Source organism: Ursus arctos, unplaced genomic scaffold (genome assembly GCF_023065955.2).
Source record: "Ursus arctos isolate Adak ecotype North America unplaced genomic scaffold, UrsArc2.0 scaffold_5, whole genome shotgun sequence".
Taxonomy (NCBI): domain Eukaryota; kingdom Metazoa; phylum Chordata; class Mammalia; order Carnivora; family Ursidae; genus Ursus; species Ursus arctos.
This window is the reverse complement of record NW_026623067.1, coordinates 31,312,757-31,335,376: the sequence shown is the minus strand read 5'-3', so window position 1 is coordinate 31,335,376 and position 22,620 is coordinate 31,312,757. Positions and strand designations below refer to the sequence as shown.

Sequence of the window (22,620 nt, the reverse complement as noted above, 5' to 3'; positions counted from 1 at the left end):
GACCCTGGGGAAAAGTACTATGTAAATACCATCTTATTTCCATAGTTGTTATTAGCAAATGTGTGTGTGTGGCAGCTATTCAGGTAGCCTCTTTGTAGAGAAAGACTACACTAGTCAATCAAGTGTCCTTTTCTCACAGAGCGTATTTAAATATTTGTAATATAGGGGCACCTGGGTGGCACAGTGGTTAAGCGTCTGCCTTCGGCTCAGGGCGTGATCCCGGCATTATGGGATCGAGCCCCACGTCAGGCTCCTCCACTATGAGCCTGCTTCTTCCTCTCCCACTCCCCCTGCTTGTGTTCCCTCTCTCCCTGGCTGTCTCTCTCTCTCTGTCAAATAAATAAAATCTTAAAAATAAATAAATAAATAAATAAATAAATAAATAAATAAATAAATAAATAAATATTTGTAATATAAACAGGTAATCAGATGAAGATGAAAGATTCCTATCCCTAAAGAAGGATAATGGTGGGAGAAAGGTAGAATAGGAACCCCAACATCTAACATAAAATAGTGTTTCTGACAACCCAGTTCTTTCCTAAAATTTGAAATATTGTCATTATTGCTCAGGAAAGATTACAAAGCAGAAATTCTTATTAAATCACTCCTGCTTTACTTTCTATTTTTCTTCCTGATGCCGGTTTTCTAGCCTTGTTTTTCCTTTTTAAAATTTTCTTTCTCCTTCCATTTTTACTTTTTTGTGTGGGACTTTTCAAATGTTGACTAAAGGAAAGATAATGGCATAATGACCCCTGTGCACCTTTCATTCAACTAGCAACACAACATTTTCCTACTCTTGTTTCATATCTCTCTCTCTGAATCATACTTTTCTTTCCCCTCCTGAGTATTTAAAGCATTTCCCCTGAACATACTTAGGTGTATGCATCCTTCAGTGACAAAGATTTTTCAGGAACATGATTGTCATGCCTTTAACACAGCCGCAAAAATTAACAGTAATTCCTTTCTATTACCTAATACCTCGTCTATCATCCAGTTTTCCTGTTGTTGCAAACATGCCTCTTTTTTTCTCTTCACTCTTTGTTTTTAACAGGATCCAAACATTCCTTCATCCGTGTCCCAAGTCTGTATCCTTCTTCCAGTTTTTGGTGTTTTGGGGGGTGGGGCACTGTGCCATTTATGTTGAGGAAATGAGTCTTTTGATGGATTTGATTGATTCCTTCCTCTTGGTATCATTTAGCTTGCTCCTCTGCCCCCCTTATTTCCTTCAAATACTGATAGTTACATTTTGAGACTTGATTAGATTCAAGTTCATTATTTTAAATAACGTTTCATAGGTGGTGCTCTAGATTTCCTATTATATGATGTTATTGAGGCATTTAATTAATGATTCTCTCTTATTCAGTGATATATGGATTTGACCATTGATAACAATTCAGGTGGTTTCAGCCTGACTGAGTTTGATGTAAGATTCCCTATTAAACTTTAACTTAGGTTTTAGCACCCACTGATGGTCATTACTTAACATCCATTATTCCCCCACTAGGAAATAGGAATTTTCAGGGCGCCTAGGTGTCTCAGTTGGTTAAGCATCCGGCTCTTGATCTCAGCTCAGGTCATGATCTTAGGGTCGTGAGTCCAAATCCCACATTGGAGCCTACTTAAAAAAAAAAAAAAAAAAAAAAAAACGAAGCAGGAGTTTTCTAGTCTGATATTACATCTGCATTTATCATCTGGAATTCTGTAAAGAAGACCCTTTTCTCCTCTTCTCTTTGATTGTTTCTTGAATTATTTGAGTAGGCTGAGGTGTTTATCATGAGAATGACCCCTTTTTCTCTACAGGTATAAAAACTCTCCTTTCTGTCTTTCTGTCTGACTCCTACATCCCTCTCTCTTCTCCCAAAATGCATCAGGATCAAACATTAGGACACTGTCATTCCTTCTCTTCCATGCACCCACCTCACATGCAGATCAGCCTTTATTTGTTTACATAGGAAGAATCCTTTCGTTTACATCCTTTATGTTTTTAAACTGTACTGTCTAAAACATGGGATTTGATTTATCAGTGTTGCATGGCATCTGATTACAGCAGAAAGTTTGCCATAAATGTCTAACCTCACAGGAGCTCTTTTGGGGAACTGTGCAAAGAATTTTTTTTGTACCACTTGCTTCTTACACAAAAAGAGTACACAGAGATGGTTTTGAGTAATAGTACAAAGTAGTACATTATCTCCATTTTAGTAAAGTGTAGTGCATACTAGCAATTGATCATTTCCATCAGCGGAATTCTGCTTTTATATATAGCACTTTATTCTTAACCATACAGTCTGTTTGAAACGTTTCATGACTTAGGGAAAATACTAGAACTTGAAAGACAGACTGTGGGATGGTTTGTCTAAAATATGGACAGTCATCATTGTAGTGCAGGAGGGAGTGTGTTTTTGACTTTGTGTAACTGCTGTTTTTTAATCTCATTTAAAACTGTTAAAGCAGCATTGCAGGAGAATGTGCACACCATTTAATGACTGTTTTTGGTTTTCTAGAATTCTTTGCCGAACTGGATAAAGTGATGGGCCCTCTCATCTTTAACGCGAGCATCATGACAGACCTAGTTCGATACACCCGGCAGGGACTGCACTGGCTTCGCCAGGATGCCAAGCTAATATCTTGAACTGAACACATTCTCGTTGCCTCTGATTTTCTCCACAACACTGTGTCACATCACGAAGGAAAACTGCCATAACATGCCACCTAGTCGACACTAAGAATGAGGAATGGTTTTCTCCTCCCTGATTCATGTGTTGTTGTTATTTATAACCCAAAGCCATGATGTCAGTTGACCCCTTTAATATTCCCAATATGAAAAGTTATTTAAATGTTTTTAAATCTGCAGCACATTGATAAGACGGTTTCAGTGATCTGTAATAAGATTGAAATTCCAATTGCGATTCATAACTAATCAATTGAAATTCTATTTATTTTAATTTTTTTAAGTTCCCAGATTGGGGCTAGTTTAAAACTTAGTTTAAAACTTCTGCCTATAAATTTGCTCTGGTGAACATTTAGTGTAAATTTAAGGTAGGCGTTTTTATTTATATGCTTGGGAGCTTTGTTACCTAATGTCTTTTTGTGGTAGCTCTTCTAAGGGTAAGAGTTGGTTCATCTAAAATATGGACGTGTTCTTTCTGTACCTACTACCTGGTATTATTTTAAATCTTAACTACAATTTTATTGCAAAATTTATGCTTAGTATTAAGGATATTCTTCTACACATGAAAAATCATTTAAATATGAGAAGATGGCATTCTACAGATAGAAGATGAAATGTGTCTGATTCGGTATGCATTATTTCAAGAACTGTGAATGTGCGTTAATAACACTATAGCAATCACAAGGTGACTATAGCTTGCATTTAATGCATTACAAAAGAGGGCAGGCAAACTTTCTAGGAGAAGGATATCATGTGAAGGGTTTCATAAAAGGACAATCTTGAACTTCACGGACTTTATTAAAACCATGTGTTCTTTTTGGTTGCTCATAATTTGATGGTTAATTGAAACAGTGAGTTACTGTGGAACAAAGGATGATCCAACTCCTGAGGGTTGCTGCCTGTATCTCTTTCCGTGATGATGTTTGAAGGGTTAAAGCTCTCTTCAGAATTCTTATTTGTGAAATGTTTTTGCCACACTAGATTGTGATGCTCCGTTGGGAGCACGCAGTGACTGATGCAGGAATGAGCTGGAGCTTTGCTGTGTGTGCTTTTGCTGTACGATTTACAATTACATGCCTGAGGTAGAGATGATGGTCTCCTTTTAAACTTGTCTTGTACTGACTCCCTTTGTATTATGAAGGCCCTCACCAATGATTTATGTTTGTGATGGGATCAGAACATTCACACTAGAAAAGTACCTAATTTAGTTCAATGTTAGGTCTCTTGGGAAGGGAAGGCGAACAAGGGTAGAGCTTCCGCCAGCTCTAGAAGAGTTGGATATCAGAGTACCTTTCCGTGTAAGGTGCATATTGGAGTCAAAGGTGAGAAATGTACCCTCTGTCATGCCCCTATCATGTGCCCCTATCATGTCTGGTGTGCCTTAAATCTTACCTTTGAATGAAAACTCTATGGATTGTTTACAGATGAAGTTTTACACTAGGACCAGATCACCCAGTATGGTTGGTCTTTGGTAGTAGTAATGTTAAATTCTCCTTGTTTTTTAATCTTCCTTTAGGGTCACATAAAGATTAATTATTTCAGAAAAGCTAACACTTTGGTACGTGGCTTAGTCTGATTGGGTAATGACTGCTCCAAAAAAAGTGTTTGTCCTTCTCCCCATTCCAAAAATGAATTCATCCAGTCAGAAAAAAGGATCGCCCTGCTATTTATAGATGATTGCTAAGGTTCAAAGTGGGAAAGAAAGGATAGAAAATCTCCCAAGCCCAGTGGTGCAGTGAATCCTTTGTATTTGAGTCTTTCTTACGCTTATTTCTGAAGCTAGTGAACCTTCGTCGTCCTGTGGCTTCATATTTACAGAGCTTTTTAACTGTTCTGTGCCTCAGGTGGTTTTTGCATGTCTCTGGGGATTGGAATCTAGAAATTATACTGAATTTAACCGTTTTCTCTTGGAGAAATTGCCTCTGAAATCTTTCTGACTTACTCTCACTAGTATGTTTTAGGAACAGTTTTCCTTAAGAGGACAACTTCTCAGTGATGAGGGTAGTTCTTCGGTAAGAAACTTGCCCGTTAATCAAGTAGATGTATGTCCTGTCCTCTGATTGCTCTTCCTCCGATTCCCTAATTTGCAGGGATGTCTTAGAAATGGATAAAGCTTGCAGCAACAGCAGCCAGTGGGGCACCTCTGAGTTCCAGTGTATTCTAATCTCGTCGTGTCCTGAAAGGCAGCAGGACTGTTTCTGGGGTCACACTGATATTTTGTTAAAACATAGTTTCCTGCATGTTTTATGGTGCTGTTCTAAGTTAATTCTCTCTCTGAAACTGTGTTAATTCTTTGGGAATGAATTTTTCAAGCTTTTCATTGTGGAGGGATTTTCCCACCAGGTGGTAATGGGCAATGGATCAAAATCCTGTCCTAAATCGTTGAATTTTCGATGTCATAGTCTGTGGAAACACCACTCCCTTTCCTCTGTGTCCATCTCCTCAAAAGTTGTCTGTGTCTTCATCTGCTCCAGCACATACTTTGGACTCCCTTTATGGGCCACCATTCCTCCTTCCTCAATAGGTGTCTTCAGTGTTCTCTAACCATTTAAAACTGAATTTGACAAGTGGCTAAAAACTTACTTCGTCTGAGACTTGTACTTAATATATAGTTAATTATAGAAGTAGCAACTATTTAAAAAATCACTCTGTTGACTGCTTTTTAAGACCACACTTGTATGCCAGGAGGCAGCAGCCTACACCACCGGACTCTTCACAGGCGACCGGTGAACAGTGGATGAGGTAGTCAAGTGGTGGTTTTGCCCAGCCTGGGCTGGGCTGTGGGGAGCACTCCCCTGCAAGTGATTCAGCTGCCACAGTCCAGCCCGGGTCCAGTCTGGCTGGGGAGCATTCAGCCCGTTTCTTGCCTCAGTGCCACCTTTTGCTGGGCAAGTAGCCGAGAACTAACTCTGTAAGCAGTGAGTACTGCAGCTAAATCTTCAGCCGTTGTTGCTGAGCGGTGGAGAAGGCTGACCGTCACTGATGTCATTCTCCAGTGCAGAAGCAGCGTAGAGGAATGTGTGCACGTGCCCGCACATGCCTGTGCCCCGGCTAGCTCTCCCACGGTGGGTCCAGAGGCATCGGGCCGCACTTTGCATTCACTTGTGGCTTTATTAGATTCACTGTTGTTGTTTTTTTTTAATTGTTTGTTTCTTTTTATTAAAGAAAGGTTTAATCAGCTAAATCAGACAAGCATCATTTTGTATTTAATGAGAGACTTTGGGGCATGATCTTCACTGAGCGAGCTTGCACTGGGAAGCAGGAGCCTGCGGAAGGCCCCTGTTCGCAAGGAAGGCTGTGGTTCTGGAGGCTGGCAGCACTCTGGAGGCTCGGCGCAGCCGGTGCTCGCTCCAGCCCGCCGTGCCTGACTGTGCAGAGGGGAGGTACACTGTGCACTCTTCTAGGGGTGAGGGTATGCAGCTTTGGATTTTAAAATTATGTACACATACACACTTTATATATATGTATGTATGTATGAAAACATGAAATTAGTTTGTCAAAAATGTGTGTGTTTAGTATTTTAGCTTAGTGCAACTATTTCCACATTATTTATTAAATTGATCTAAGACACTTTCTTGTTGACACCTTGAATATTAATGTTCAGGGGTGCAATGTGTATTCCTTTTAGATTGTTAAAGCTTAATTACTATGATTTGTAGTAAATTAACTTTTAAAATATATTTGAGCCCTTCTGTAGTATAATAGGGCTCTTACAGGGTGGGAAGGATTTTAATTTTCCAGTTGCTAATTGAATAAAATGGCCTCATTATGTATTTTGAATTATAGGAGTTTGCCTCTGGGTCCCAGGAACATCTAATGGGAATGACTGTTTTAGGCAGATTGTGATGATTTTTTTTTTAAGCTAAGTAAATTGGGAAGCAGAGCATTTCACATCCATATAGACTCCTATCACCCATATTCCCTAATTATGTGGAGCACAGATTTCATTTTGGTTTCACGTATTAATGTGTTGGAGAGGCAGACTTTTTTCCAGTAATAAATAACACTGCACATCTAAGGTTGCTGTTCAGTAAAATAAAGAGAAGAGATAAGTATCAAATGATTTGGAATCTGTAGAGGAAGAGGCCATTCATTGGTCATGTTTTTTGCGTGCTTATCTTTCACATACTCAGTAATGGAGAAACTCAGTTTAGACTTCTAGACCTTAGAACCAAGCTGGCAAGTGACAGGAATTAAGTTACTACTAGTAGGTAAAGCAGATGCAATTCATTTGAACTGCATGGTTAATTAAAAAGAAGTCACTGTCTCTAGAAAAGCAATGGAAAAATATCTTTAATCTCTTCCTTTTGATGGAATATGGTCCCAGAATAAGGCATTACGGTTAAATCTAAGCCGAGTCTTCTAGATGTTAAGCATCCTGAAATAGCAGCCTAAAGTAATCATTATGTAATGAAGTCGACTTTAGGAATGTCAGCATTGACCTCTCCGTGCCACCGTTGCTCGGCTAAGCATAAATTGCCATTCTTAAAAAAGAAACAAAAAAGCTCTCTAAATGAGCATGGGGAAGAAAAGCTCCCACCCAGAAATTCTAGTAATCTGCAGTTTTTCACCTGTTACCGCTTCCACGTGGGGTTTCTTTTCAGCTTTTAACCACTGGAATATTCTCCCTGCTATGTTCCTCTCTGGAAAATATCTGTTTGGAAATGCTGCCTTTCAAATCTCTGCCATGGTTATCCATACTGTTGAGTTTGTTGTTGCTGTTCAAGAAGTGTCCCCATTTTATAACTTTATTTATGCACACACCTGGCAAATCATTGACATGAGCGTTCAACAGTACTGGGGGTGGGGTGGGGTGGGGCGGGGCTCACCGCCGGAGCTGGCCCAATTGGCAGTGCCTGAAAAGGCACTACTTTTGAGGACCAGATGTGAGGTTGGTTAGCACGGTTATGAAAATTTCTGTCTGGCCTCCATTTTGAATGGTTTTAAGAAATTTTGTGTATGGAGGATGGAAATGCTTTTATATTTATCGAATCCTTTTATCTTATTTGAAATTAAAATTATTTGGTGAATAATGGTTTGGTATTTGGGGAGGGTTTTGGAGGGGAAGTAATGCCGCTATAAATTAAAAGCCTTGTTGATTTTGCAGAAAGGTACTGTTAGTGTCTGATAGGATGCCTTTGTTTTTGTACATGATCCACATCTTTGTTTTATATTTCTTTTATCCAAAATATTTAGGCATCTGACATTTTCAACCAAAATTTCAGTTACATACTGTGATTTTTATTTGTTGCAATACATTAAAATTTCAGAGGTACTTTGGGGCTCAAAAGCTAGGATTTCTAAGTATGTGCATTTCACATAATACAGCTGTTAATGGTGAGCAAAGTATTATATACTAACTAGATTTTTCCACATCTGTATAGTATATTATATGTATTTTGTGGTATTGAGATTATAGAAAGTTTAGAGTGTCAAACATGCGTTTAATGTGTATTTTTAAACAAATTTATGGCAATTAAAATATTTGGAGACAAGGGTATCACATTTCAATTTGTAAAGATCTTTTTAACTCTACTGTGTCATTAAGATGCTTTGTATAATGCCAAACCATAGCTGGAGAAACTAAGTTTAATAAATATCAAATAGATTTTCTGTATTAAAGTTTATAAACACTGTGCTCTTTAAACTTCTTCAACTCTTACTTTGCCTTTTCAGTGTAATTTCTGTTTTGTACCGTAGTGTCCACTGCTACTCTGGCTGAAAAGTCTGGGCCCCCAGTCCAGCTCTCATTTCCTGATTACAGAAATTCTGAACTTGATGGCCACGCATCCTTTTGCATAGGTCACAGTTCACCATGCTCCAGCAGAAATCTAAAAAAAAAAGTCTTTTCTGCTGTTCTTGGGGGCTTGGGCTTTTGTTATTTTATTAAACTAGATTCTTCTTCCAATTCTGCCTTCTGTTCAGTCCTAGACAACTCGGGCACATCATCAGGTCGTAAATGCCAGCACTGCTCATCTCTGACACCTCACTGGAGAGTCCTGATATGGAGTGAAGGGCCAGGATCCAGGGCCACAGCCTGTGAACGTGCCAAGGCTGATCACGTGGCTATTAGGAAACTTTCGTCTTTCAGCCTATCACCGTGTTCTTTGTTTCTTAAATGTTCACTTTCACTGTACTTTGCAGACTGAGAAGTCTGCTATTAGGCAATGCTGGGTTTTTCTGTAGCATACAAAATGAATCCTTTTCAAACCCTCAAAAGCTTGGATTCCAGACTGTGAAAAATTTGAGACATTTAATAGTATACATAGAAAAATAAACTCTAATTTGACAAGTTTAGTCATGCTTATCTACATCACATTCTAAGAAGAAACGGAGACCGGTTTAAAGCATACATCTGTCTTTAAATATTAAAAATACAAGATTGCTTTACTCAAGTGTCTCCAGCCAAAATGCAGTTAATCAATATTCCATAGAACGGAGCATTGTAGGTGAGCACTGTCCTCTTTTCCCCTGGTTTGTACATCATTCCTGGGCCACACTTAGGGAACAGCGTCTTTTTCTAAAGGAAAAGAAAAGGTGGTTTTTAAGACAAAGGTCTAGCAGTGCCCAGAGCCAGCCACCTCTTCCACATTTCCTTCCTCTGCTTGTTGTATCCAACCTCGGGAGACTGCAGAAAGGAGAGGCACCACTCTTTCGTGGTACCTGTGGGGAGCTGTTCTTGAACCCTGACGGATTCTCCAGGGAGCTCCGGGCTACAGCCCAGGCCATTGCCTGTTCCACTTTTATTCTTAGGGGTGTGTGTGTGTGTGCGTGTGCGCGCGCACGCTGATCTGTCCTCTGCCCTGCTCTCGAGTTTGTGGAATACCTGCACAGCCTCGTGATACACTCCGAATCGTCCCGGCAAGAGGATCCAATGGGCCTGAGGGAGACCCCTCTCCAAAACGGGGTCATCCTCCGTAGCCGCCTCTTTGTTGAACTCAGTTCCGGTACGGGGGAGCCATCTACCTGTAGGGCAAAGACAAAGTAACCTCAGGTATGGAAGCGTTGACACCCGGTCTGTACACCTGGGGAGAATGATCACCCCCAGGACGCCGTAGACTCGAGAGCAGAGGGACCCTTCCTCAGGGCTGAGTCCCGTTCTCAAGTTCTGCTTACAGTTACCCCACCAGCGCAGCCCCGCACACGCACATCTTACCTGGTTCAACAGCAGCAAGCAGATCATGAGCGCTGCAAAGAGTTTGAGGTGCCACATGTTGCTGGAGGGAGGTTGTTGGAGCCTGGAGTCCAGCGACAGTTCCCACTTTTATAGACTGGAATTCACCTCTTTTATGGTTGCCAGGTGAGGTGGGGGCAAAGTTTATATTTGCAGTCAGGGTCGATTTAATAAGTTAATGTCTACCAGAGCAATGTGCTCAAGGCCTGCCTTTCGGGCACGTATTTACTGATCCGTCCTCTGGACTTTGAGTGATTATGGTGCTGGCCTGGACCTTTTACCAAAAGTCAGCACCACCGCCTCCTTCCCTTTGAAGGCCACGTGAAGCCACTGAGGGAAACCAGGCACCTAGCCACATTTTGATTCCAAAATAGCTCAGTGAAATCATTGTAATCAAAATAGAAGTCTCATAATGAGGTGTTCGTGTTGACCCCTTTCAGCCTCGTCTGGGAAAGAAGCACCAATCTGTTGTGCGACAGGCGGTTGGCTAAGGCCCTATCTCGCTTCTGCGGGAGGTTGCTTCAGCGAGTGTGATCTAACGGTGCCCCAGATCCCCCCGTCCTCCTACTTAGCTGCTCCAGAGCATCTCCCTAGAGGAATGGCCCCAGCCGTGGCAAGTTCAAAGTCCGGCCTACCTGCCTTCTCCCAGGGGAAGGGCAATCAAGACTGATGTGGGACTTACTAAACTGGGTGAATAGAATGAATGAGCATAGGGTTTTATTTATTTATTTATTTTTTAATGAATGAGGAGTTAGCGGGGGCTCCTAAATCAGTGGGATTGCTTGATGGTGACAAGTCACACGGCAATCCTTGAATTACGGACTTTCCTCACGGTAGCTGACTGGGTCCCTCTGCGGAGCATAGCCTTCCAGCAGCCTCAGGGGAGCAGGCCTAGGGCTGAGATACCGCTAAAGCCCAAAACATCATCAACTGAAGTAGGAACTGCTGCAGATTGCTAGAACAAGAAAGGGCATGTACCTAAGTTGTGAGGTGGTGTGGGTATTTATTAACGTGGGCATTTTGTTTTTATTATTTTTAAAGACTTTATTTGGGAGAGAGAGAGACAGAGCGAGAAAGAGCATGAGCAGGGAGGAGAGGGAAAAGCAGCCTCCCTACCGAGCAGGGAGTCCAACGCAGGACTCGATCCCAGGACCCTGGGAACATGACCTGAGCCGAAGGCAGATGCTTCACTGACTGAGCTACCCAGGCACCCCTACGTGGGCATTTTAATAAATTTGGAGGAATGGTGCAACTTGAGTAAGATTTATAGGACTTCAGATCTTCCTATGACCAGGAAGGATGAGCCAACAAGACAATTGTAACACGATTATTTCTCTGACTGGTGTCTCCATAAAAACGTGACTGATACCTCTTTCCAAGGCCCTTACCATTTTCAGAGGTTGGATGTTTGGTTTGAGCCCGCCTGTTCCGCAAAGCAAAGTGGAGGAGATGAGGCACAGCTGAAGGTGGAACAGGATGGTCGCCAATCCTCTTGTCAAGCGAGAAGAGCATGGTAAGGTGGATCTCAGAACTGGAGCAGGGGAGGAGGCGGGTGGGACTCCGCAGATCCGTCTGTCCCGGTTCTGGTCCATGAGGGACCATGGAGCCGAGCCCGGAGGGAGACGTCACTGCTTGCACTTGAGGAACATGGAGAGGCAGACTAGTCAGCTGCTCCTTCCCTCTACCCCTGAGCTTGGATGCTGAATCACCCCACGTAGGGGCTTAACTGGGAACCTTTGTGGGGTGGGGAAGAAGCTATGAGATGACCTAGTGAACATTGGGTAAGAACACAAACCCAATTAGATAAGCAAGAGACTGAACAACGTGATGTCCTAGAGACACTGGGTCTGGTTTGGCCTCAGTGCCAGCCTGCTCTGAAGAGAGGGACATGCCAAAGGGGTTTGGAAACTGCTAGTTCCAAACCTGGGTACGTTCTCCCCATCCTTCATTTCTGCTTTCCTGCGCTCCAAGCAAAATCAAATTAGCCTTTTGTGTTAACTTATTATATAGCCAGGACGCCAGCCAAGGAAAGGGCCCGAGGCTCCTGTGTGCACAGGGGAAAACGTAGGGCTCATCATCATGAGTGTGACAACAGTGCAGAAGCCTTTGGGGTTCGAGCCTCGATCTTGTATGCCACCCCTCCTCCCAAAAGAAAAAACCTATTCGTTACTGCCCATGGGAGGAACCACTGTTACGAAACATTTCTTTTTTCTTCTTTTCTTTTGGGGGTAGCAGAGACAGAGCAAGCACGCACCCAAGCAGGGGGAGCGGCGGGCACAGGGAGAAGCAGGTTCCCCGCTGAGCAAGGAGGCTGATGTGGGGCCCAATCCCAGCACCCTGGGATCCTGACCTGAGCCGAAGGCAGACGCTTCACCGACCGAGCCACCCAGGCGTCTCAGAAACAATGACATTAGCGGTCATTGTTTTAAATTAAACATGGAGCAAAACTCAAAGCTTTAAAAGCGAAGTGGCATCCAGACAGCATTAGCTGAGGTGACAGCAGTTGTCCACAGCCATCCCACAGCCCTTGAATAGTTGTGAAATCCTATCCCTGAAATGAATAAATTTTAAAAATTCATGGGCTCTCTACAGTCAAGTATTTTGCTGAATGAATAAACACAACATATTCCTTCCTCCAGCGGAAAGGTCTGAGCAGGCCATAAAGAGAACGCTTGGCTGGGAGGCAGGAGCGGGGAGTCGACGTTAACTGACCACAGGCCAGCCCTCTCCCTCTGAGCTTTACTCTCTTGTTCTCCCAACGAGATGGGAGTAGATCTGAGGCCTCTCAGCCACTGACATTTGGGGGTCCAAATGATTAACTTACAGGAAGAAAAGAAGCACGTTTGACAGCCTCTAGCTTGGTAACTATTACAACTCCCAGGGATTCCCTGCCACTGAGCTAAGTGCGTAGGCTGAAATGGGAGAAAGAGGGTGCAGCTACGAGCGCACGTGAAACACATTCCAGGTGGAGAGGAGACCGTGAAGGCTCGGCAGTAATCGGAGACTCTTTCGCTGCCCCTGAGCAGGACGTGCCTAATAAAAAATGAAAGACTGAAATGGAAAAACTTCCAGGTACAGCTTCAAGGGTCAAAGTGTATTTGCTTTTCTGCTGGCTGGACCTGGCACAGACTTCAGAGCCTACACGAGATAGGCCTGCATCTCCGGGGCTTGGTTGGCAAACTGGAGTTCACTCTGCCACATCGCACAGCGCAGAGATAAAAGCCCTGGGGCGGGCAGGGCCCTGCTGAGAAAAAGAAGGGCGAAATGAGTAAGTGGCTGGGTCCCGGATGCAGAGGAAGGAGCCACACCCAGGGCTGGAGGTTCCACGTGGATGGCTTACAGGCAGCGGGGCCCACAGCAGTGGTCCCTTTCTTGAGAGACTTCACCCAAGTTTTTCTTTCCTTCATAGATTTCGGCAGATAGAATGCCCCTAAAATCATCCCAGATCCTCTATCACGTACAGGAGCGCTGAGCTATACAACTCCCCACATTCCAGGCCCCCACTGACCTCAGCACCCTGACACACACAGCTCCGTGCCCCCCAGCTTAGAGAAGCCCTTTGGTGAGAGTCAGGCTTACCGCAGACTTTCTTAATTTTCTTCAAAGGCAGAAGCTCATCATGTAAAAGGGCTTACAGCCAGATCTTCTCAGAGCACTCCTGGGATAAAAAGGACTCAGACCCAGACTCGGTGCCTGGTCGGAGCTGAGGAAGGGAACATCTGCTTTTGAGCCATTATTTCCAAAGGAGTCAAGGAACTGGAAAGAAATAAAGTCTTGAGGTAAAAAGAGGCCAGGAAGATGGGAGAGGGTAGCCATCTCCCTGAAGCCCGGGGCTAGTGAGAGGGAGAAAGACAGATGAGTGGCCTGTCTAGGCAGTGGCCCTCCCCTGCTACCTGAACCTGTTTAAACTATGCAGAGTCGGTTAAGCATCTGCCTTTGGCTCAGGTCATGATCCTGGGACCAGGATCAAGTCCCACATCAGGTTCCCTGCTCAGCGAGGTGTCTGCTTCTCCCTCTGACCCTACCCGCCCCCTTGTGCTCACAAATAAATAAAATCTTAAAAAAAAAAAAAAAATGCAGAGGGAAGGATGGGTGGTGCATTTCCATCTTTAGGTCCACAGCCTCATCAGATTCTCAACAGCCTGTGTCCCAAACATGCAGGGAACCCTGGGAACAAATATAGACAGAGCCCAGGAAAACTAGACCATGTTGGGTGAGGCAGGAGTTTCCCTCCTACAGCTGTCCTTTGTTAAGCCTGCCAGACTCCTAGAGATCACTCATTCCACCGTTACCACAACCCTACGGTTTTGTATTAACACATCATCTTACCAACAAAAAGGTCAAAGCTCAGGAACCCACATTTCTTTCTTGTATCATACAGTGAAGCAGCACAGGTTAAAGGGTATGGGCTTAAGTTCACCAGACTCAGAGGTTCTTTATCCTGCCTCCCAATCAATGCAGTTTTTATTACCTTTTTTTTAAAGTATTTTAGCTTCAGTTCCTAACAGACGAGAATAATCATTATAATAAGGAAAAAAAATACAGCCAGAAGCCGAACTACACTGTGAAAGTTGCTGCTCTGAACAAGTAAGTGTCCTTAGAAGTGAGGAAGTTTCTGGAAATGGAGTAGGGAACCAGAAGCATAACACTACCAACACCTACCTCTACCATCTGGTGATGGAGAAAGGGTACCTTTCTACTGAAAAGATAATTCAAAGGCTCTAAAACAAGGGTAAACTTTTCAATAAAGGACCAGAGTATTTTAAGCATTATGGGCCATATGTGATTAAAGGCCACTATTAGCAACCTGGTACAAACACAGGCAGTTTAGCTATAGAGGCCAAGGGGTGACCTCACCCCCTCCTTTTATAGCTGACTTCCTTCCCCTCAGGCTAAGGAAGGCCTGTCTTAGGAGAAAAGGCAGTCTAGGATAGCTTTAAGAGCGAAAACTTTAGCGCCAGACTCCACCATTCATTAGCTGTGTCATTTTGGCCAGATTACTCTCACTGAGCTCTTGGGTCCTCATCTGCAAAATGAATGCCATGATACTTAATTCAAAGGTAGTTCTAAAGTTTACAAGTACTTATTTGTATAAAGGGCTGAATATCTGACACATAATTATAATATAGTTACCAGATCTTATTGTTATTATGGGAGCAGACTACTGGAACCAACCCCACGGTTCACCCCACCCACAACTGATCAGCTGCATGAGTAGCTGCCACTAATTTCTTGTAGATTATGGAACAAGCACTGAGCTCAGAACCTTCACCAAACTCGCAGACTAGCCAAGTTCCTGTTTGGGACTCAGGCTAGGAAGGGGAGTTCATGAACTTGAGCATCAGCAGTCACACCAAGGACTTGCTCTCAGAAATGCAAAATCACAACAGTGCAGTCCATAAGAAGTTTATTACGTCTTCAAGTCTTCAAGACACTACAGTGTAGACTCCTCTCGCAGAGAAGGGTCCTTCAGACACTGGGAACCACTATACAGATGAACGGCTCATTTGTCATTTTCATAGGTAGCTGGATTCTTCCTCTTGGAGTTCTCAAATTCCTGGGTTCCCCATGTGTAGACAAGATAAAAGGCTACAAACGCTTTAAAAATCAAAAGTGAGAGTAAGTAGGGAGCCCATGGAAGACACCTGTCTTCTTTCCTGACTCACTGCAGGCTCTGCCCTACTATCTCTAGTTTCCAAGAAGCCACTTTTAAACCAGATGATCAAGGAAAGTTACATCACACACCCATTTTGCAGGTGACCAAAAGAAAGGTCCATCCCAGGAAAATCTGTCACCAAACCTTCCCTCTTTCCCCAGTTACACATTTTTTAAAATGTTAATGAGACAAGTGAGACATAATTCACGTAACATATACTTCACCATTTAACACGTCAGTGCACACTTCTGTGGGGTTTTTTTGGGGGGGGGTGGCCAATTTACAAGGCTGTGCTACTATTATCACTATCTGCTGCACATGTCACACGTAACAGTTCATCGCTACGAAGTGGGTAAAGATGACCTCAGAGGGAGACGCTGGAATCACACAAGTGACCTTGGGCTGGTCGTTGGTGACTCAGTTTGCTCCTCTGCAAGATGGGGAGGACACACTAGTGCAAGGGCTTTCAGGACACTGAAACATGAGAAAACGTGTGCGTGGCAAGTAGGGGGGGCTCACTGAGGGGGCCCGCTGTGACTCAGTGTCTGACGGGAGTCCAGCCCCCCAACCGGGCCAAGGCACTCACGGGGCACGACGCGAAGGACGCACGCCCGCATGCGGCGCAGCACGTTGGGGATGCCCTTGCTGAAGTAGTGCGGGAAGGCGCGCTGCTCGAACGGCGACAAGCTGTAGGTGATCACATGCCGCATCCGGGTCAGATTGCCAAACTCGCGGCCCATGGTCGCGGCGGCGCCTGCAAGAGCCAGGGTGGACGGGCGCTTGCCTCAGGCCCGGGCGCGCCGCCCGCGACCCAAGACGCCCTCCCCGGACCTCCTCATCCCTCCCGGCCCAGGCGGCGCCCCCACCCTCCCACGGACCCCCAAGACCGCGCGACCGGACCTTACTCCCGCGCGGGGGTCACCTCGCCCTCCACAGTTGCGGGAACGACCGGCCTCCGTCCGTCACTTCCGCTAGGTTTGGAAGCCCGTCCCGGAGGCCGTGAAGTCACTTCCGGGGAATACCATTTTCCGGCCGTTTCCAGGGGGAGGCGTCGTTGCTCCCCCTTCTGCAGAGAAATGCCCTGGTCGCGGGGCGGCGGGGTGTCGTAGCCCGTGAGTGGGCGGGGCCAAGCGCGGGACTCGGCGTACGGAGCTGGCTTTGGGGCACGGGGGCGCCCCGCGAGGCCCTCACGCAACCCCCCAGCCTTCTGCCCTGCCGTGGAACCGCAGGAAGCGGCCGGGCCCGAGTGGCGCAGAGAGGCGTAGAGAAAGGGGCCAGCCGGCGTCGAGGGCGCGTTGGCCGGGCCCTGAGGACCTGTGCGTCCCGCTCCTGTGGAGAGCGCCCTGAGGCCGGAGGAGGGGCCGCTGCACGCGGCCGTCTGCGCTCTGGCCCAAGCGCTAAAGGGGCTCGGTTCTTTCCAGAACATCAGCGACCCCAGTACCAGGTTCGGGGACGTGCATCTGCGGCTTCTCTCGGACGCCGCGGTCCGAGAATCCACTGGCGGGGCTTAGACTTTCCCCCGGTAGAATAAAAACGTTTCCTCACGTTGCGCCCCAGGAGTCCCCAAGGAATGGGCAAACCGTTGATAACCGGCCGTGGGCGGCGGTAGGAGGGACGAGGCTACCTCCACAGCCGCCGGCTTGCCGCCACCTCCCACCCAGGTCTGGCCGGGGGCGGGCTGCGGGGCGCGGAGGTGCTGCCGCCCACGCTTCTCCACGGCCCCGGGGGCCTTCTCGGCGTTTCCGCAAGCGCTTTCCCGGAAGGATGCTGCTGGCCTGGCCTTTCTGCCTGCTGCAGAGCGTCTGTAAATGTTTTGTTCTTGGCGTTGCCGGCCATATGTGATGTTGGAGTAAGCTGTCATTCAACAGTTGGCGTGTGTTTTATGGAACCCTGCCTCCTAGACAGGGGCCAGGGAGTCTTGGCAGGCAATGAACTTAAAATTTGCAAACATACCTCAGTTTCCTCAACCTAGGCAGTGCACTGACTGCTTCTGAATCTTGTACCATGAGTGTGGGTTGACTTCCTTCCAGCATAGTCTCCTCACGGGTGCGCCGGATATGCCCTCGTTACAGCTTTTCATGGTGCACCTTTGTCTCGTTTTCCTAAAGCATCATCTCTAGCCTTGTCTCAGCTCCAGGAACATTAAGTCCTTATCCCAAGAACAAAAACACCCTAGCAAATTAAAATAAAAATAAAAATTAATTTTTAACCCCCCAAAACCAAACATCTCTAAACCTTTCAACCAAAATATATATAGATGAATGTGCAGACCAAAGTAAAGGATCAAGATATTATATTTAAAAATGAGTCAAGGTTAAAGGCGATATCCTTTTTAAAGCATATTTCAGTATTCCAAGTATATATTCTATAAGAAGCTCCCTGAGAACTGGGCAACCCAACAGTTCTCTGCTCTCTGGAATTTCAATGCCAGTTGTGTTTTTCTCACTCTCCAAATCAACATGCAGTAAGTAATTATTCTAAGCACCTGGAAGCGGGAGCGGTGATGAGGATGAAGGGAGAGGAAGAGTGAATCCAATATATTGCATACCAACAGATCTTCCCATCATCATGAATAGCTTTCCCACTTGCTTTGGAAGTTTCAGCGAGCACCTAAGGAACATTTTAAGAATCTTAACCTCAAAAAATGGGTGGTTTTAAGATCATTTCTCAATTCTCTTGGCCTTTCAGTTTGCATAACTAGTCTATTGGCATAACAAAAACTTAAGAGCTTTAAAATAAATGCCTCTTTAAAAGGGAGAGGTGGGGGAAGGGAGAGGAAAGCTACATAACCAGATACATCCATATCTAATGAGCATAGATTGGATACATAGGACGTTATCAGCAGTTTGATGCACAGCTGATAAAAATTATCTTCAGCTTGGCATCCTTGAGGTCTGATTACAGAAGTGACCCTTGCCTACCCACACACCTAAAATTTATTTAAGAGACCGACCTAGGCTCTTCCTGGCTTTTAGCAAGAAGACGGGTAGGGGGGAAATGTATCCTCTGCTAGTTCTGTCAGGCCATGGAGCTTCTCAGCAACTTCTTCCTTTGGTTTTTCTGCTTTTCCTGGCTGTGTTTTCCTATTAGCTTTGGAACTCAGGCTTCTAGAGGAGAAACTCAGATTGCAGCTGGTGCTGAGTTGGAACCTGAGGCTGAGCCTTGGTCCCTGCTGCAGCCTCTAGATGGAAGAGACAGACCTGGCTTCCTTTCTCCTTTTTTCAAGGTTCTGTATGATGGGCGAGGTGGCACCCCTAGGCTGCAGCCAGACTCCAGAGCTTTGCGGTACATGAAGAGGCTCTATAAGGTATATGCTACCAAGGAGGGGATCCCTAAATCCAACAGAAGTCCTCTCTACAACACTGTTCGGCTCTTCACATCCTGTGCTCAGCACAAGCAGGCTCCCGGGGACCCGGCAACAGGTGTGTAGGAGCAGACTGGTTAATGGGTGGTGGGGAGATGATAGACTTGTCTGTGTTTCAGTTACAGAATGGAGCTGGGCCTTTCTCCTTGGATTACTTTTTATTTTGCATGATACTCAGTATCGACATTGAAACAAATCTGGTACTTGACCTTACTGTTTCTTTCTAATGCCCTCATGGATTAACGTTGGCTCCTATGGTAGAACTTTAGAGCTAGAAGAGGCTTAATGGCTCTAAAGACTGAGCAGAGTGTTGCTGGAGGTCAGCATCTTGTCCAAGGTCACAAAATCAAGACTGGAAACCAGGTATTTTGACCTCTGTCTGCTTATTGTTCCCATTTTATCCGTGCTCACCTGGAAATGTGTCTAAAATGTCTCCTAGCTACTGGTGTATTGTGTAAAATAGGAAGTTTTCCCCTTGTTTGTTGCTTTCTGTGAGAGGAAAGCTGAAGACAGTATTTAGATTAGTAGACCCTCCCAGGAACAAAGTGTTAGTTACCAATCTGACCCAGCACCTTGGAGTCCTATGTGTGTCAGAGAAAGGAGTGGTCCTTTAAAAAAAAAAACCTAGATTCACTAGCTCATGACCAAAACCATTTTAACCCAATGGGTCAGCTGTGGCTGTTTAAAGCCCTCCCCTCTTCCTTGAGGTCTTATTTTATTAGAGTGGTTTTAAAGCTTCTATTTATCAATCTGAAGTGTTCCAAATTAGACTATAAAGTTCTTTGATTCTGTTCTTTTGGGCTTAGAAGTCTTAACAAGGCTGGTAAGTGTGTTTATTAGTTATCTCTCTAGAGACTCAGAGAAAAATAGGATTTACTAGCTTCTTCTATGTTTGGAACCAATTACTGACACTGGGAAACTAGAGATTGGGAAATGTAATGATTCTGTGTTGTTTTATTCACCACTGAAGCTGTTCTGAATTTCTGATGATAAAATAGCCACTTGTAGCCGCTGGCAGTTAGCGACAGTTTCTATCCCCAGTATTTTCTCTAAAACCAACCCCTCCCCGCCTTTTTAAGGCTGGAGGAAGTGGGGAAAGAGAAGGGAGATAACACATTACCAAGGACAAATGCCTTGATTTGACTCGCTATTATGTTTCTGGATGAAAGCACTACCGGTGGGTTGGTTGTTTTTCTTCTCAGGATCTGCTCCATCAGTGGACCTGCTCTTTAACCTGGACCATGTTACTGCCGTTGAAAACTTACTGAAGTCAGTCTTGCTCTACACTTTCAGCAACTCCATTTCTTTTCCCTCTGCTGCTCAATGTGTGTGCACCCTGGTGATCAAACAGCCAGAGTTTTCTAGCAGGACGCCCCAGAGAGCTCCATCCTCATATACCTTTAACACAGAGTTTGAATTTAAAAAGAAATACAAATGGTTTGAGGTTGATGTGACCACTCCTCTTCGGCCGCTAATGGCCTCCCACCAGAGAAGTATTCACATGTCTGTAAACTTCACCTGCACGAGAGACCAGCGGCAGGATCCTCCAGCGCAGGACAGGCCATTTAACGTGACTCTTCCGGGGCCCCCCTCACTGCTTTTGTATCTGAACGACACAAGCGCTCAGGCTTATCACAGGTGGTATTCCCTTCGCAATCAGCGGAGGCCTTCACTGAGCACCGACCACAACAGAGGTCCGTCTGCCTGCCCCAAGGGAGAAGGGTCGGCTGAGGGTGTAAGATCTTCCCGTCACCGGAGGGGTCAGGAGACCGTCAGCTTGGCATTGAACAAGCCACTGGTTCCAGCTTCTTTGAACCTGAGTGAATACTTCAAACAGTTTCTTTTTCCCCAACACGAGTGCGAGCTCCATGACTACAGGCTTAGCTTCAGCCAGCTCAAGTGGGACAACTGGATCGTGGCGCCGCACAGATACAACCCTCGATACTGTAAAGGCGACTGTCCCAGGGCGGTTGGACATCGGTATGGCTCCCCAGTTCACACCATGGTGCAGAACATCATCCATGAGAAGCTCGACTCCTCGGTGCCCAGACCATCGTGTGTACCCGCTAAATACAGCCCTCTCAGTGTGTTGACCATTGAGCCGGATGGCTCAATCGCTTACAAAGAATATGAAGACATGATCGCCACTAAGTGCACCTGCCGTTAACGGAGGAGTCTCTGAACTAAAACCTTGAGCCTCTTCAGCGAAGGAAATACCGTGTGCCTCTCCGGGCCTTCCAGGGAGAGCTCTGTCGAAGGGCTGTACTGCGGTATGTTGTGTATGGGGGAGCCCGTGTGGATGAGCCCATTCTGTGGCAGCCATCGGTGTAAAGTGGTAACATCTGCCTTGATTTTCAGATGTCCATGAAATTATTTCGGAGGGCTTTAGGTTTTTTTTCCCTGAGCCATTTTTTTTTTTCTTTTCATTGGAGTCTTGTTTTTGATGTAAAAAACCTAAACCTAAATCTTGGATGGAATTGCGGCTCTAAATAGTTCAGAGTGCTATAGTTTTATTTAATGGAAGAATAAATCCCTCTCAGTGGCATAAATTTACCGTGTGTGTGGTTTGTTGTTTTTTGGGGGGTTTTTTTTTTTTTTTTGGTGGTTTTTTGTTTTGGTTTGGTTTTGGGTTTTTTTGTTTTTGTTTTTTTTTTTAGGATGGTTTTTAAATGGTCTTAGGGGAGGGAGAAGTAGTATAATCTCTAAGCTAGTCTTGGCTTAACTTTTTAGTTATGAAGTTAGCTTTTCTACCTAAACCCTGATGAAGGACAGCTACAAGGACTGGAAGCACGTGTGTGTCTGTGTCTGTTCTATTAGTGTGATGGGTGCACCTCATGCTAATTCAGCTCTCCGGGTGGCATGTGTAAATAGGGTGACTTCACCTCAAACAATATAACATTTGTCCCATTTACTTAACGGAAATTGCCTTGCAGATTTTTACAAGAAAATGCAACGTTCAAGATTTTTAGAATGTTTTCGCCTTTATGTATTGAAAACCTCTGACCCTATGGAAGGAAGTCAGGGAACATTTTTTCCTCTTTTCATTTTTGTTTGTTTTTGCAGATTTCCCTCAGCTCCCATCACGCCGTCCCCACAAATTTTTTCCAGGTGGATTTGGGAGTGTTGCCATTAAATGAACCTGGCAGTGATTAAGTTACATTACAGAACGGGCCTGGTTTGGCTATAAGGGCTTACATGTGAGTTTTCAATAAATCCTACCTTGGGAGAGCCCTAGAGGTACAGTTAGGACTAACGTAGTGATGCCTGTTTCAGCGTTTCTAACACCCTAATCTACAAACCAGAGTAACTCCTAAATGCAAAATGTACTTTTCATTTTATTTTCTTCAAGGTTTTTTTTACTTATTTACATCTTCATCCAACGTGGGGCTTGAACTCAGAACTGCAAGATCTAGAGTTGGTAGCTCTTCCAAATGAGCCAGCCAGACACCCCGTACTCCTCATTTTTTTCCCCCTTTTAAAGATTTTATTTCTTTGACAGAGGGAGCACAGGCAGGGGGAACCTCAGGGAGAGGGAGAAGCAGGCTCCCAGCTGAGCAGGGAGTCTGATGCAGGGCTCAGTCCCAGGACCCTGGGATCATGATCCTAGCTGAAGGCAGCCGCCTAACGGACAGAGCCACCCAGATGCCCCTCCTCATTCTTGTAAATCATCTTTTCTTAGTGGTGAGTGCTTAGTGTCTAAGGAAGCCAGCTGGGATTTTGATGGGGATTGTTTTGAATCTGTAGATGAGTTTGGGGAG

General features: G+C 45.0%; 4 protein-coding genes across 10 annotated transcripts in view; 2 read left to right on the top strand and 2 right to left on the bottom strand.

Annotated features, from left to right (window-relative positions):
- Positions 1-8,315, top strand: part of AFF4 (ALF transcription elongation factor 4) — an 87,983-nt gene extending 79,668 nt beyond the window's left edge. For all 4 annotated transcript variants that reach the window (XM_026507967.4, XM_026507968.4, XM_057307490.1 and 1 more), the window contains one exon: positions 2,502-8,315. In XM_026507967.4, the coding sequence (XP_026363752.1) occupies positions 2,502-2,629 (128 nt within the window). In that variant the 3' untranslated portion in view covers positions 2,630-8,315. The remainder of the gene's footprint in view (positions 1-2,501) is intronic.
- Positions 7,888-10,141, bottom strand: LEAP2 (liver enriched antimicrobial peptide 2). The gene is made up of 3 exons (XM_044387399.3): positions 9,825-10,141; positions 9,495-9,634; positions 7,888-9,188 (listed from the first exon to the last, which is right to left on the bottom strand). Exons 1-3 carry the CDS (start codon positions 9,879-9,881, stop codon positions 9,152-9,154), a joined length of 234 nt encoding a protein of 77 aa, XP_044243334.1. The 5' UTR covers positions 9,882-10,141; the 3' UTR covers positions 7,888-9,151.
- On the bottom strand, positions 9,495-16,646 carry LOC113261724 (cytochrome b-c1 complex subunit 8). 2 transcript variants are annotated; one of them, XM_048220737.1, is made up of 5 exons: positions 16,399-16,646; positions 16,085-16,252; positions 13,422-15,440; positions 11,231-13,083; positions 9,495-9,634 (listed from the first exon to the last, which is right to left on the bottom strand). In XM_048220737.1, the coding sequence occupies exons 2-3, from the start codon at positions 16,236-16,238 to the stop codon at positions 15,346-15,348; spliced, it is 249 nt and encodes an 82-aa protein (XP_048076694.1). In that variant the 5' UTR covers positions 16,239-16,252; positions 16,399-16,646; the 3' UTR covers positions 9,495-9,634; positions 11,231-13,083; positions 13,422-15,345. The 2 variants fall into 2 exon arrangements, with proteins under 2 accessions (XP_048076694.1, XP_026363750.1); XM_026507965.3 differs by having other exon boundaries at positions 11,231-15,440.
- A 216-nt stretch (positions 16,647-16,862) lies between these two features.
- GDF9 (growth differentiation factor 9) lies at positions 16,863-21,415 on the top strand. Of its 3 annotated transcripts, none has more exons than XM_026507964.4 (3): positions 16,863-16,942; positions 18,725-18,920; positions 20,065-21,415. In XM_026507964.4, the coding sequence occupies exons 2-3, from the start codon at positions 18,788-18,790 to the stop codon at positions 21,027-21,029; spliced, it is 1,098 nt and encodes a 365-aa protein (XP_026363749.1). In that variant the 5' UTR covers positions 16,863-16,942; positions 18,725-18,787; the 3' UTR covers positions 21,030-21,415. The 3 variants fall into 3 exon arrangements, with proteins under 3 accessions (XP_026363749.1, XP_044243333.1, XP_026363747.1); XM_044387398.3 differs by lacking the exon at positions 16,863-16,942 and adding an exon at positions 17,270-17,347; XM_026507962.4 differs by lacking the exon at positions 16,863-16,942 and having other exon boundaries at positions 17,333-18,920.
- The last annotated feature ends 1,205 nt before the right edge of the window (positions 21,416-22,620 follow it).

Bases quoted from the DNA above. Each gene is read 5' to 3' on its own strand.
- LOC113261724 (XM_026507965.3), bottom strand. From the start codon at position 16,238: ATGGGCCGCGAGTTTGGCAATCTGACCCGGATGCGGCATGTGATCACC. The intron at 15,441-16,084 runs GTGAGTGCCTTG...TGATTTTTAAAG, and splicing joins CGTCCTTCGCGTCGTGCCCC to CGTTTGTAGCCTTTTATCTT.
- LEAP2 (XM_044387399.3), bottom strand. From the start codon at position 9,881: ATGTGGCACCTCAAACTCTTTGCAGCGCTCATGATCTGCTTGCTGCTG. The intron at 9,635-9,824 runs GTAAGATGTGCG...TTTGCCCTACAG, and splicing joins GCTTGCTGCTGTTGAACCAG to GTAGATGGCTCCCCCGTACC. The intron at 9,189-9,494 runs GTATTCCACAAA...CTTTTCCTTTAG, and splicing joins TGTATCACGAGGCTGTGCAG to AAAAAGACGCTGTTCCCTAA.
- GDF9 (XM_026507962.4), top strand. From the start codon at position 18,524: ATGGAGCTTCTCAGCAACTTCTTCCTTTGGTTTTTCTGCTTTTCCTGG. The intron at 18,921-20,064 runs GTGTGTAGGAGC...TTTTCTTCTCAG, and splicing joins TCCCGGGGACCCGGCAACAG to GATCTGCTCCATCAGTGGAC.